Source organism: Vicugna pacos, chromosome 29, assembly GCF_048564905.1.
Source record: "Vicugna pacos chromosome 29, VicPac4, whole genome shotgun sequence".
Taxonomy (NCBI): domain Eukaryota; kingdom Metazoa; phylum Chordata; class Mammalia; order Artiodactyla; family Camelidae; genus Vicugna; species Vicugna pacos.
The window spans coordinates 23,261,130-23,276,826 of NC_133015.1; the positions used below are offsets into that span (position 1 = coordinate 23,261,130).

The 15,697-nt window shown below is 48.9% G+C and overlaps 1 protein-coding gene across 8 annotated transcripts in view; it reads right to left on the reverse strand.

The window, feature by feature from the left end:
* LYN (LYN proto-oncogene, Src family tyrosine kinase) overlaps window positions 1-15,697 on the reverse strand; it is a 104,983-nt gene that overhangs the window by 7,153 nt on the left and 82,133 nt on the right. For all 8 annotated transcript variants that reach the window (XM_072951950.1, XM_072951955.1, XM_006204671.4 and 5 more), the window contains exon 11: window positions 1,773-1,926. In XM_072951950.1, the coding sequence (XP_072808051.1) occupies window positions 1,773-1,926 (154 nt within the window). The remainder of the gene's footprint in view (window positions 1-1,772; window positions 1,927-15,697) is intronic.

Here is a 15,697-nt window from a genome sequence, read left to right on the forward strand (position 1 = left end):
CACGGGGTCACCTGGAGAGAAGCAGGGACTTGGCACAGGCTGTCACTCCTACACCTTGGAAAGGCTACAGGCTTCCACCAACGACTTTTAAATTTTCAAATATATGTGCCTTTGTGATGCCTTTGTTTCAGACATTTTTGCAGAGTCAGACCATGAGTATGTGACCCTCACACAGGGTCTCATAAGCACAGGGTGGTGCCTGGAGAGGGCGGGGCCTGCTTGGGGGCGGGGCCAGGAGAGGGCGGGGCCTGCTTGGGGCGGGGCCGGGAGGGTCAGGGCCTTGGTTGGGGGCAGGGCCGCCGCTGAGGACCTAGGGGCCCCCACAGCGCTGAACGGGTTTGAATCCCGGTTCTGCTGTTTCCAGCTGGGTGTGACCCCGGCAAGTCACTGGCTGTCTTTGTGCCTTCCTGGCACCTCCATTCACAAGATGAGGAAACAGCAGGACGGCCAGGGTTGCTGTCAGGGGTAAGGGGGCGGCCTGCATGCTCCGCACAGTGCGAGCACCGAGGCGGTAAGTACCAGCGCCTTCGCCCGGAGGTGGCCCACGGCTGCTGAACCCGAGTTGTCTGGACTAGGCCGCCCGACTCGCGTGAGACCAGTTACCTCTGTGAGGCTCTAGGCTTGTGAAGTTCTACAAAACCAAGGTGATAAATTCCCAAGCATGCACTCTGAGGCCAACCTCCTGGGGGCGAGGCCTGGCTCCCCGACTTGCTGCCGGAGCTCAGAGGCGGCTGAGCCTTTCCTTCTCCTCACCTCTAAGGTGTGGAAGAATAATAACAGTACTGATCACTTGGGGGGGCTGCACGGACGGTGAGACAAGGACTCAGGACAGCAGCTGCCAGGCTCATTGCGGCTGCTTCTCCCCACACTGCTCTCCCCACCTGCCCTTTTGCTGGAGGTGACCAAGGCCAAGGATGGATTATAATTCACCTGCAAGAACCTATGCTTGAGGCAGAAGAAGAATCACCTTAAACACAACGAACGCAGAGGACGCCAGACAAATCAAAACGGGGATTTTAATCTCCGTCCCCTCTACAAATCCCATGGACACCTTCCGGAAATAACACACATTGGGGTTATAATAATCCTTGTTTAACAGTTCTTAAGAACGCCAAGAAAGTGCTTGGCTCTTTCGGAAGAGAGAAAGCACCGTGAAAAAATTCACTCAGCGTTCACGGGGGAGACCATCCGAATCCTCAGATCATAAGCAACACGAGCGGAATGTCAACAGGAGAGGCCGGTGCAGCCCCAGGCGGGACCGGCAGCAGAGCGCAGGAGGCCGGCAGATGGATGCCTCGGAACATGGGGAAATACAGGAGCGTGTTTTCTGTAGCGTTACATTTACTTCTGCGTGTATGGTAATTTACACGTTTTAATCTGTGGTTAAAAGCCCAGGATATCGAGTACAGAATTACTGCTACCAGCACTTTCTCTATAGCTAAGCAAAGTGCACGTCATCGTGTGGGTGAAAAGTGCTAGCGTGCTACACAAGCAAAGAATCGTGATCTCGCCAAATCTCTTTCTGTTTTGCCTTGCTTAACTGAAATATGAATGAGAGCATTTGCGGATTTTATAAAAGTATCACGTAGAGTTCATCAGGCGAGTAATTTTTAAAAACAATTATTAGAATAAACCACAAACAGCAACCATGGTACATTCTGAATACTGGACCAAAGGCGTTCTTTCTTAAGTGATGACTATAGTAACTGCTTTGCTGAAAACAAAATAAAACTAAATGACAACCAAACACGTCAGGGTGGGTGGGGACGCACCTTCCCTGGCTGTGTACTCGTTGTCCTCGATGACCCGGGCCAGGCCGAAGTCCGCGATCTTGCACATGAGGGCCTCGGAGACCAGGACGTTGGCGGCGCGGAGGTCGCGGTGGATGTAGTTCTTCCTCTCGATGTACGCCATTCCCTCTGCGATCTGGAAATGAAGAGGAAAGCCAGACGCCTCTGAGTCCCTGAAACCCTTCCAGCTGTGTTATCCTGATTGTTCAAGTTTTAAACACGGGGGGAGGGTACAGCTCAGTGGTAGAGCAGGTGCTTAGCATGCATGAGATCCCTGGTTCAGTCCCCAGTCCCTCCACTAAAATAAAAACAAACACCTAATTGCCACCACCCCCCAAAAAGAAACACAAGAAAAAAAATTTTTTAGGTTTTTAAAACAATGGGTAAATTATCACCTTTTTGAGTTCTTTCTGAAATAACTGTCCCCCAAGTCTCCTAGGATGGTAATCACGTCTCAACATGATCATTTAAACAGCAGCACACCTCAGCCTCCCTCAATGCGTGCAGAGTCTTTTTAAGACTCTACTAAATTCCTGCACGTAGACATGAGGACCCCAGCGTTTCAAACGAGGGAACAGCTGGGGAGAGTGACGCGGTAACACAAGTAACATTACGGGGTGTCAGGAACAGGATGCCTGTGGTCAGCAGCAGCATCCTGGCTGTCAGGTCAGCCCACCGCCCACAGGACCTGCTCTCCACGCTCGCTCTGCACGGTCCCTCCAGGATGTCCCGAAAGCGTCCCCCAGACACAGCACCACAGCGGGAGAGAATCAATGGTTCAAACTAAACAATAAAACAGGGAGGGTGAAACGACTGCTCATTGCTCACTAGCAAGTCCGGCCTTTAAGGAGTCAAAATAGGATCTTTAAGGAAGACAGCACCACACTATAAAGGTAAGAATCAAGAAGGAAGGAAGGGAGGGAGGGAGGAGGGAAAAACCAATAGCGCATCTGGCGAGCAGGTAGAGGGAACACGGATTAGGATTATGTCACACAGGAATGAACATCTTCTGCAGGGTCGGCCTGGATCCCAGGTGGCCCGCGTGGAGGACCTGACCCCCCCCAGCCTTCTCACTGCTCAGTTCTAGGCCGGTTTCGGCCAGGCCGTGTCCCTTAGCAAAGGCTTACCTACGCAACCTGGAACACCGTTCCTCCCCGCTTCTGCCGAAAGGGCCTTCCCTGAGCTCCTCTGGGATAATTTCTCTCTAGACCCACCCCCAGCAGTCAGTTTGTACAAAAACCATTCGCACCTACTGACCACAGCTTTGCTGTGACCTTGATGCTACTCAGTGTGCTTATGGCTGCCCTGCCGTCCAGAAGCCACAGCTCACATCTTTTCTGACCTCACTTGGCTCTATTGGAAACTTCAACCGTGTCACCACACCTCTTTTCAGAGCCTGAAAAAGTTCTTTGGTAAATGTGCCGGGTTTTCCTATCACCAGGATGCTCTGTGGTTGGCCGTCTGATGCAGGAGTTTGACAGATGATGATTCTGTGGCCAGAGAGTCTGGCGGATAATAATCAGTCTACACCGGGTCAGGGTCAAAGTCCCGGCAGCCCAGAGGTTCGCGTGTGGCCAGCAGCAAGGGTGCCGTCTTGAACAGAGAAAACCAAGACTCCGGAAAAACAAAGAGTTCTGAGTGTTTTCTTTAGTAGAAATGACAATCTGATCACGGACGCCTTTTGTGATCAGGAGGCGTGGCACTCAAGCGGGGCAGGTAAAGTGGAGAAGACCTGGCCGTGTGACGCCCACCTGGTGGACTCAGGGTCCAGTCTCTGCCTGGATGGCCGGGCTGGGCCAGCCCTCACGCCCATAACCTACTACCTGAATTCTTTCTGCAAGTCCAACCAGTCACTCTCTGCACAAAACTAGCCTCCGGACAATGTCTGAACCCCTTAGCACTGCGTCTAAGCCCCTGCATGGCCGGCCCCATCAGCCCTCCACCTCCCGCCACGACCACCTCCTCCCGGACCCCGCCTTTCACACCTGCCCCCTTTGCCTGGCCGTTCACCCTGCAGGTCTCAGGGGAGACGGCCTTCCTCCGAGAGTCCTGGCCTCCCTCCTTCTCCTCTGACGTGTGCGGTCTCAGGGCCCCGGCTCCTCACCTGTTCACCTGTCTATGGTCATCACAGGAATGTAAATCCTCCGGGCACATTCCTGTCCTCGGCCCGTCTGTAACATTCCAGTGACTGTCTACAAACTGGGCCAGGAGCCTGGAGAGCTGCAGTTGGCTGCCGTCTCAACACAGGCTTGCGCCTGCAGCAGACGGTGGCAGTCAGGGACCTGCTGGACCCGCCTCTAGGGTGTGACCGACCACTCGGATGAGCGCTGGGGGCCCCAGGGACTCACATCTCTTTCACCCTTGGAGTTGGATTTGAGTGATCAGCTCATTAAAAGTGTTCTGGGAGCTTGTCGGTAAGGCGTTTATCATGCTTGCCCGAGTTCTGCATTTACACGCATCCGAATGCATTTTTTCATATGATTCTCTGAAATAACAACACACCTGCAACCAGCCCCGTTTACTCTGGCTTCCTTTCCCACGTCAGAGTGCTTTAAGGAGCTCACACTCCAAATTTTAACACTAGCATTCACCAAGACCAAGATTCGAAACCCTGGCATCCACCTGGGTGACAAACAGACATGGAGCAAAATCAAAGCTTTCAGATAAGGGCTTTTTTTGAGACCATGAAAGACCACAATTCTCTTCTTATATAAAAACTATTATTTCCCTGGTCTACATGTATTATTCTTTCTTGGTTTCTTTTTCTTTCTTTTTAAACCTTAATCCTTTTTTTTGTTTGGTTGTATTTACTTTGGGTAAAGAGAATCCGGCCCTATTTTGCAACAGCAGGAAGAAATCAGAGTGGCTGATGGAATCTAGTATCAACTTTTCTTGCACAGAATACATTCTCCCTCCCGCAGGCCACTCAGCCAACAGTTGTCAGCTCAGCAGGAAGAGCTGTCGCATAAACACGTCACTCCCAGGCTCAGCCGTCCACGGGGACCCGGAGGAGGGGAGCGCCCGCCCCCCACTTCCTAATGCTCCGTTAGCTCGGAAAGGCGGATTGGTGAAGGAGTTCTGTGGAGTTGCTCCGGTCTGGTGCGGACAGAATCTGATCCAGGAGATTGTTTTGTGCCGGAGGCATTTTATGTCAATGGCGATGATGAAAGGGAGGTGGCTGATGGACAGGTAGGTAGATATATAGATGGATGGGCAGACAGACATTAATAAGCGCTGTGTCTCCTGCCACTAATTGAGCACTTTAAGGTACCAGACACTGTTGTACACCCTTTACACCCAATTCATGTTTCATCTGAGCAACAAATCTATCAGGTTAGGTTGTATTTCCATTGTACACGTGCAAATGAGACTTAGAGAGGTGCGAGAAGACGCAGAAAGCCACAGAGTGGAGGAGAGAGTGGAGGAGAGAGCTAGGCCTTACACCCGGCCTGTCTGACCGCCACACCACACCCCACAATGTTCCATCTGCAAGAGAGCTCAGTATGGGACAGGTGCTCCTGGAACTCACATTTCTCACCGAGAGAGAATATTGTCTTACTGAGGAGAGAGAAAAATGCTTTTGACGTTTCCTCCCAGAATTCACCGTTAAGTCCAAATTTCACCCCTCAGAAAAGCTATCACAAACTCTCCTCGGGTCAAGCTCAGGGTACCCGTCTCAGGAAGGAAACGCAAGCTTCATGTGGGTTCTCTTTGTCTAGAACAGTGTTCCTCAACCTTTTTTCACTATCACCCCTGCAAAGGAGAAACATTTAATTAAATTAGACATTTTAAATTAAATACAAAGAAATAAGATTCTGTCCGGTAGGTCTGAGCTTTGGAGGGCCACAAACCATTGTAACAGCTAAGATTTTCTCATCCGCCAAGAACCACTTTCCACTCCCTTGGGGGCAATCTTGCCCCATTTTGAAATCTTAGTCTAGATGCTAAATTGAGCAAAGAAGGTATAAAACCAATTTTTCTTGTGACTCAAAAGAGGGGAGATGGATGGTGATATATTCTTGGCTTGAATGAAGTTAACACTCAGAATGAAAATAACCAGGCTAAAATTAAGTAGGGAAATATTCTTTCATTCAAATAGCCCTCTATATCGCGGAAAAAAGCAGTAACTGTCTTTCTTTTTGGAAATTTGATGGGGCCGAAAGGAGATGACTTCCCTAGAGTCAAACCACAGGCTAGTGCAATGGTTCGGAAGTGACTTCAATTTTCCTTCTATGCATTTAGTGGGTAAATTGGGTTTTAACCCTTATGACGGTATTTCTTACCTCTGGCTGTGTACCTGGGCACCTTGTCTTAACTCGGGCCTCGTCCTGAATCATCCAAACCTCCATCTCTAGGAGTGGGCCTCCCAGGCCTCTGTCACCTTCTGGGAGCTTGACTCTGACCCTGACTTATTCAATCAGACCCTGAACTTTAACAAGCTCTCTGGGCGACCTGTAGGCACACTGAACTCGGACAAGCCCTGCGTTAGATCCAGAGCTTTCCAACTCTAGCTGTTCTAGGATTTAAGGCTCTAGATGGATTGGAACAAAACCTCAGTCTCGGCCTCAGGAGCGGATGCATGGTTGTCCTCAATGCAGGGAAAAAGAAGTCCTGATGCAACTCAGCTGAAGAAAAAGAGAAGGAATCAGATGCCCCCAGGCAGCAGGAACGAGTCTGGGGTTGGCAGGGCATGGGGTGGAGGACACACAGGGGCTGGGGGGGTGAAGGGCCAGGTGAAAGTGGTACAGGCTAGTCCGAGTCCATCGGGGGCTCGGAACCTGTGTCGAGCGTCTGGTTTTCCTGTAACTTAGGGAGCAGGACCTCAGCCTCACAGCTCGGAGGTAGGGGACCTGGTGCCTCTCCCTCCCCCTCACGGCTCTGGGGTGGGGCCATTACTTAGGGGGGCTGAGAAACCGATTTCATTTTTCAGTTTTAAATCATCTGAGGGATCCTCTACCTCTCAGGCCACGCCAGCATCACGATGCCAGACTCAGTGATGTATGCACACGTGAAAAGCCTGACTTTCTAAACCACCTGCCAACGCTAAAGAAGAACCGAAAATGTCTTTTGTCTCCACGTGCTCTTTCCAGCTCTGTTACAGAGTCTGGGTGTGAAGCTGCCGGAAATTTGAAGTAACAGGCACCCTTATTACCTAAAATGAGAATAATAATCATACAAGGAGACAGTGCCGGCAGGTTAGTCTTCCGGGCTGAAAGCTGACTGATTCAGATGCGCTGCCCGTTCTCTCCAGCGCAAACAGCGTGGCCAGCGCGCACGGCCCAGTTCCTCTTTTTGTACCTTTAGTGGAAATACACGGTGACCTGTCCCCCCTTTGATGCTTCTGGGTGCATCTGTGCACGCGCGTGTGCATGTGCGTGTGTGACGCTATCCTGGGAGGACAGAGAGGAACCACTCGGTAAGTGAGTTGAACCACCGGGATCCCAATCGGAGCCAGTTACCCCACTGGGTTCTGGTGAGGCTCCAGGCATCTAGCACCCAGTGAAAGTTCTCGGCACAAAGAAGATATTAAAAGTGATGTCTCCCTGGAGAGAGGTCAGTCTTCTCTCCCCGGGCGCTAACTAAGCAGACCCCAGCCTGGGGGCATCGTCCAGGGAAGCCTTTCAACCTGCCAGTCAGCTTCCCAGCCCAGGACCCGACAGGGCTGGAAACACACGTGTGACCAAACAGACAGCTCTGACAGCAGATATGGGGGACCGGCCACTCTCACTGCCAGTGCGGAGGGGAAGTGCCAACCCGCCCATGGACGTGCCCTCAGGGACCCACAGGCACTGTTTCCTCCAAGTTGAGGTGACCCCGGCTGATGGGTGAGCTGCCTCGGGGTGGACCTCCTCAGACCCTGCTAGCATCCCAGAGGATGATCACGGACACACCCTCTACCTGGCAGTGCTGCCAGTGTGGGCTTGTTTTGGGTATATCAGTATCTGCATACATGACATTACACACACACACGTGAGCACACAGCACACAAATACACACAAACCTATGAGAAGTCTCAGAACCCCAACATTTCAAAAAGCATTACAGCGTCTGCTCCTTCCACTCGCCGTTTGCTACACGCACATGCATGCACCCACACACGCACCCACACACGCACCTACACACACACACACACAAGCATACACATTTACACAGGCACTTGTTTATGATGGGCAGGGTGGCGACAGAACCAAACCCACAGTCCTATTGCTTTGCAGATACATTTTTTTCCCAGGGTATGAGGTCAGAAATGTTAAATCAGAGCAAAGGTGGGCAGTGGGTATAGCTCAGTGGTAGGGCACGTGCTTAGCACGCATGAGGTCCTGGGTTCAATCTCCAGTACCTCCATTAAATAAATAAATAAACCAATATATGTATGTTCATGTATAGCTGGAAAATTGTGCTCTACACTGCAAATTGACACAACATTGTAAACTGACTATAACTCAATAAAAAATTAAATAAATAAACCAAATAAATAAACCTACCTTCCCCTCCAAAAAAAAAAAGTTCCCAGAAGCATTTGAGTTGAGCATATGCATTTAAATTCCCTCTCCAATATCTATGTGTAAGTAAAAAGTCTGCTCCTCTTCCCCAAGTGAGGAGGAGACACTGGGAGTGGTCTCCACCGATGTGCTCACGCACCCCTGCCAGGACCGCTCTGCAGAAGGCAACTCAGGACTCTCCTCGTTCATCATCAGATACGTTTACTGAGAAGGGAGTTTCCAGTGACCCTCCAGAGAGTCACAGGATGCTATGCTTGGGGCAGGAGATCCCTAACACCACACCCGTGGGTGTATATAAGACAGACTTATTTTATGTGGAATACAATTCTAGAGAAAATAATCTCAGTTACACTTTACACACCAAGGCAGAGCTCAAATAATCCCCCTTGTACATGAGCTTTCCTGCCGGCAGCGACCACAGAGGTCAACGCGGAAAGAGAAGGGAAATACCACATGATACCACTTACACGTGGATCAAAAAAAATGACACAAATGGATTTATTTACAAAACAGAAACAGACTCACAGACATAGAAAACAAACTTATGTCTGGGAAGGGATAAATTGGGAGTTCGAGATTTGCAGATACCAACTACTGTACATAAAATAGATAAACAACAAGGTCCTACTGCACAGCACAGGGAACTATATCCAAAATCTTGTAATAACCTATATTGGAAAACAATATGAAAAGGAACATGTATGTATAACCGAGTCACTGTGCTGTACACCAGAAACTAAAACCACACTGTAAATCGACTACATTTCAATTAAAAACAAAAAACAAAAAAAGAAGTCCCACCAGGAGCTGTGGCCACCGCATCCCACACAGCCGGCCCCAGCCTCCCGCCAGGAGCTGGGGCTCTGAGCCGCCAGCAGCGTGCCCATGCACGTGCTCCACAGACGCCTGCTCAGCGCCCGGACGCGACAGTGTCACCAGGGACCCTGTGGGACGTTCTGACACACAGCAGGAGGTCTGCTGTGCACGTGTTGCTTTAGAGTTCTGTGTACACCGGCATTCCTACCACTATTCTGAGAAACGGGCAAGGAACAGGCTATCTTGCCCAGTGAGGGGTCTTCTATCTTAATGAGAAGAACCCACATTTGAGTCAGATGATGGAAGGAATAAAAGAATGAAGGAACTTAACCGAGGGACTCGATGTGATCTCTCAAGCAAAGCTAAAATCTCCCCCAGGAAGAGAAAATCTCTCCCCCTGAATGAGAAACTAGAACTGAAAACCCAACCTGTCTTCAAACTGGCTGGTTGGAAAACATTTGTCATCGAGACAAGCAGTGAGGGAAATCGCATGTGAAACCTGCCAGAAAGCGGGAAGGTGTAAGAACCTGCGGCTCTACCCGTTCTAACAGGCATTGTTTGCCTCACTCTCTAGATGTATATTTTCTTCCTACACGTGGGAGAAGCAGACTTCAAATAACTAATCATTTTGAAAAGCTCTAGGAAGCCTACACAGTAATAATAATGCTAACATCAGTAAGTTGGAAGCAAACAAATGGGTAAAACCTGCAGTCGCCCTGGTGGGTTCTCAGGTCTCTCTGAAGCTCCTCTGTACCGGGCAGCCCCTGGGGTCATTCCCAAACTGACCTGAAAAGACCGCTTAAAGGCAACAGAAAAATAAAATGTACGATAACAGGGAGCTTTCAGAAAGAAAGTTTAAGTGAGAACACATCTCCTTGGTACTCCAAAAACGACAGCATTTGTTTAATAGCACTTGAACTGTTTATAGAAGCACTTTTCTGTCTCTTTATAGTCATTGATTCTCCATCCTGGATCCCTAACTCATTAACTCATAATTTGGATAGAGGAAGATATGGAATAGAGAGCTCATTCATTCCTTGTTATGTTTTGGGATCAAACAAAATATGTTTTAGCTTTGTTGGGTTATTAACATACTCTTCTTTATTCCTCTTTTCCAAGAAAAATTTCTAAGAAATAATGAAGTCTGTTGCTATAATGGTGATGATGATGGTGGTGATGACTGTGATGATGATGGTGATGATGATGATGGTGGTGATGGTGATGATGGTGGTGATGGTGATAGTGATGATGGTGGTGATGATGATGATGATGGTAATGATGATGGTGATGATGGTAATGATGATGGTGATGATGGTAATGATAATGGTGATGATGGTGATAATGATAACAGCTGCCATGTATGGGCTGCTTATTCTGCCCAGGCACCTTGCCAGGCACCTATAATCCTTAAAACAAGTCTATGAAGTAGCCAATATTCATAGTAAAGATGAGAAAGCTGAGCCTTGGAGAAGTTAACATTCTTCCTAAAAAGACTAGATTTGAATCCAGATGTGGCCGGTCCCACCACCTGTGCTCTTAACTATTTATCCATACTAGCTTCTTCCTTTAAAAAGAGCTACAAACAGTAGAATGATCACAAGTTAACAGCAGGAAAAAGGAAAGAAAGGAGAAATAATAACTAGATCACCTCAAAAGTGGCCAAGTTAAAGTTTGCAGTCTGCAGTACCTTCATAGCTCAAAGACGGGGGCAGATTTTGACATACACAAACTTAGGGCTGGGGAGGTTTCTGTGACTGGTCAAATTTTAATCAATCCAACAGCATGCAAGGATCCACGATGCCTAAGGGAGACACGATTTCCACAAAGACAACTTCACTGAACAATCATGTTTAAATCAGTAAGTTTCCCTGAAAGAGATTCACCTTCGTTAGCAAAAAATGAAGAAAAACTAGTCAACTAATTCCCATAGACTTTCTCTCACAAAAACTTATTGGACCAGTTCACATCCATTAGGATGGCTATTATAAAAACAAACAAAACAAAACCCCAAAACAGAAAATAAAAAGTGCTGTTGAGGATGGGGAGAAATCAGCACTCCTGTGCACTGCTGCTGGGGAGGAAAAATGCTGCGACCACCATGGAAGTCAGAATGCATGCTCCTCAGAAAATTCAACATAGGATTACCGTATGATCCATCCATCCATCCACTCCTGGGTATATATACCCAAAGCAACTGGAAGTAGAGATTTGTAAAATATCTAACAGGTATTATTAGTAAACACCTGTTCGTAGGAGCAATATTCACAACAGCCATAAGGTGGAAACAGCTCAAGTGTCCATCAACAGATGAATGAAAACACAAAATGTGGTCTATACAAACAATGGAATGTTATTCAGCCATAACAAGGAAGGAAATTCTGGCACGTGCTACAATATGGATGAACCTTGAGAACAATATGCTAAGAGAAATCAGCCCATCATAAAAGGGCAAATACTGTATGATTCCAGGTACTTAAGAGTATGAAATTCACAGAGACAGAAAGGAGAATGGTGGTTGCCACGGGCTGGTGGGAGAGAGGATGCGGAGTTCACGTGCAGTGGATACAGAGTGTCAGTTCTGCAAGATGGAGATAGTTCTGGAGAAGGATGGTGGTGATGGCCACACAACAAAGTGAATGTCACTGAACTGTGCACTTAAAAATGGATGAAATGGTAAACTTTATGTTACGTTTATCTTACCACAATTGAAAAATAAAACTACCCTGGGAACTTCCACCTGGAGCAAAGCAGTAACAGAAAGTGGCAAAGGCTGCTCGCCGCAGGGGGCGTGGCCAGCGCCCATCACGCACACCTGCGCAGTGTGCTTGAGACCAAGGAGACGGTTTGGCAGCTCGCCGCGGGATCCTGGACGGGGACGCCCATGCACACCTGGGGGGACCAAACCAAACTGGGCGGCGGTCAGGGCTCCTCCCGTATCACTTCCTCCAAGGGGCAGCTCCTCAGTGTAACCTCAGATAGACCTGGCCGCGTTGTGAATGCACAATTGGGGATGAGCAGGAAGTAGGGCGATGACTAGTGGCGATGTGACTAGAAGGCGATGACGCCTTCGAAGATAGTCAGACAGTTGTGGCTTCGATCAGAGCCTTAGATAAATGAGTCATCTTGGGTTTTATACAAAAAGGGGGCAAGTTTCTTCTCAAAAATCTCAACTTTTCCCTTTCCAAAATGGTGATAATGGCAGCGAGCTGGTAGAGCCCAGATGAGACGGAAGAGGAGACCGCGAGGCTGCACAGTGCAGGACAGATGTTAGTGATAACTATTACCAATCATAATGCTGCTGCTATTAATAATCGCGATCTGGTCCATCCTGGTGAAATGACAGGCAGGATAGCTGATCTCCAAGCCGAGGGGCGGTCGGTGGGGAGCTGCCCCGGCCTCTGTGTCCCTTCTGCTGAGTGGCTGCCATCACCCCTGGGATGTGAGGGGGCCCGGACCCCACGTCCGCTGACGAGGCTCCCTTAGACCAGCTGCCTGAGGCTGTGAAGGTGTGACCTGTTAACAATCACCCCCCCCCAGTGGATCAGGAAAGGGACCCCCACTCAGCACACCGGGACAGGGCAGTGAATAAATGACACTGCGGGGAGCAGTCTCCTTTGCTCACCGTGTGCTCTTCCACATCAGTTTCACTGCTATCATCTACGTGACCCACCCCGATCTGCGGCTAAGGAGCCACGCTTATCACCCTGAAAGGAGAAGAAGGAAGCAAAACGTCCATAACTTATCCCAGGGATGGAGAAACAAGACAAGAGCCGTTGGTTCTTCTGTCTGGGCTTTTGCGAGACAGAGGAGGTATGATGCTGAGGAGGACGGCGACCTGACAGCCGAGGGACAGTTCCTCGGACCACACGCCCAACTGTGCTCAGTGAAAACAGGCTGTGACCGTCCAGAGACTCGAACGTTCCTGCTCCGACCCTGTTACCTGGCTACGGGGGGGATGAGGAAGCAGACGCAGGAAGTCAAGCTTTGCCCACAGAAACGTTTTGCGTTGGTATTTATATTAGTGGAAAAGTGGAGATTCCCTGAATGTTCATCTACAGGGGACTGTTAGGGAAATCACGACACAGCCGTAGGAGCCGCATGTTACACTGTACAGGTACACAAGCGTTTGTGGAGAGTTTTCAGTACAGTGAAAAACTATAACACTCAGCTTGAGACATACAGAACAGCACGTACGGCACAGACACAACGAGTAATGAAAAGAACAATTAAAAAGGATGAATGATGATAAACTAATGCACAAAATGGGCAAAGAGCTTAATGAAATAGGTTCCAGAAAAATAAACGGCAAACAAGGAAAAAACATAGGAAAAGATGCTCGATCTCACCCATATTAAATGAGCACAGATTACACTATGGAAATACTAAATCTGACCTATCAGACTGGGGTAGAGAGTGTTAACAACACCCAGTTTGGGCAAGACTTTCTGGCAAGACTCTGAGGAATAGCCATCACAATTTAAAATGTATACACACTTCTGGAAATGTAGATCTGCAACACAGAATTCACCCTTCGAACACACTTGCACACGTGTACAAACACATACAGGGAAGGATCTTCACCGTACACTGTTTGTTACAGTAGAACCCAAACCAAACAAACAAAACCCCAGAAAACAACAGAAATGCCCATCAACAAGGGAGCAGTTAAACCACAGGACATCTACACAGAATATTAAAAGGCTTTAAAAGAATGAGGAGGATCATTCTATACCAATATGAGAAGACAACCAAGATAAATTAAGCTGTAAAACTGCAACATACTACAAATTGGATAATTTCATCTGTGGTGGGGGGGCAGAATCTACACTGGTATCTGTAAGGATGCATTAGAATTGTTAAAACTGGGACCAAGGAGTCGGGGTTAAACGTTTTAAATTTATAAGCTATGGTACAGTATGGCTTTTCTTCTTTTTTAATCCATTATCAATACTACTGCTTTAAAAATCACTAGGAAAATGAAATAAGACTGAAATATAGCACAAGAACGCACAAAATGCCCGTATCAGCTGCCTTTGGAATCACAGAATCTGAGGGCTATTTTTTCCAATAATTTTATAATGAACACTCATTGATTTCTGGTAAGGAAAAAAAAATCTATTTTAAAAAACGAGATCTGATCTAGATTCACATTTTCCCAGAATTTCCCTGGGCGTGAATACTTGTTCTGTGCTATGTTAACCTGGAAAGACTTCCAGGATCATTCATGAAGTATATACTCACATCTATAAAGTCGTATCAGTACGTCACAGTGAGTTAAGAGAAAACAGCCGGGGGTGAGATTTAGGGTTCCGGTTACCTGTAGCTTGACGAGATTTGCTACGACCTGAGGACACTGCGATGCATGAAGACCACAGGCCAGTGTCCCTCTGAGGCAGGGTCTTCCATCAGCCTACGAGGACTGTCATTCACTCATCATCCATGTGCAGAAAGTACCCCCCACCTGCGAGGAGCCTGGTCCCTGTTCCAGGTGCACTGGGCAGCGACACACAGCCCGCCCTGCCCCGTGTGTTTACTTTCCGGGGGGGAAGATGGATAAATACACAACAGCAAATAGACAGACCTCGTGCCAGACAGCTAAGAAGTGAGGAAAAGACACAGCAGGCACATGCGCCAAGTGCCAGCTCCGACAGAACACCTGCGAGAGCTTGAGTTCTGTTTAGGGGGAACAGTTCCCGTGCAGAGCCTGAACTCCCGCTCTGGAAATAATCCCCGACTCAGTCGTCCTGTGACAGCTGAGGAGGTCTGTAACGGGCTCTGGTCGAGCCCAAGTATGCCGGAAACAGCCCTGCTACTACTTTTATTTGCACCTGAACCCTTTGGAAATGAGTTTGCAGAACAGCGAGTGTTTCCGAAGGGAGCCGGGAGGGGCAGGGTTGTTCTCTGTGGCTGTTCGGGCATTTCCTTGTCCTGAGGATGAGGGAGGGTGGTCCTTCGAGGACACCCGTTGCAGGGGTGGGGTGGGGGGGGGAATGGAGGCAGAGGTAGCTGGAGAGGGATGTGGAAGAAACGGGGGGCTTTATGACAATTCCCATGGGGATGGCACAGAAATGAGCGGGAAACATCAGTGCAGAATTTCTAGAACGGTGTCTTGAGAGGCAAGACGGGACAGGACCTGGTGCGTAATGCAGGTGGCTGTCACATCAGGAAGGAGGACGTGTGACGGCTTCTCCTTCTCAGCGAGAGAGACAGCAGGTCATCCTCTGAGAGAGGGAAGGGGGAGGCAGGGCTTAGGTCTGGGGACAGAGGAGCAGGACAGAAACGGCTGTGCAGGAGTGTGTGCGTGGGGTCACTAGAGCGTTCAGTCACTGGTCTTGAAGAAGAGCCGGTACACCCCCTCAGCAGCGGCCACAGCTGGTGTGTGCAAATGGGGATGAAGCAGGTGAAGAGCTGATCTTGAATAAGGTCCGTGCGACAGAGGGGACACAGAAGCCAGGTCAGCAGAGAAGAGAAACACGAGGGAGTGGAGGCGTGGGGGCAGGTGAGCGGTGGATGGACAGGAAGTGCTGGGAAGGGGCAGGCACTGTTGGAGCCGGAGGAGTGGAGGGTGAGCCAGTCAGATGGGAGGCA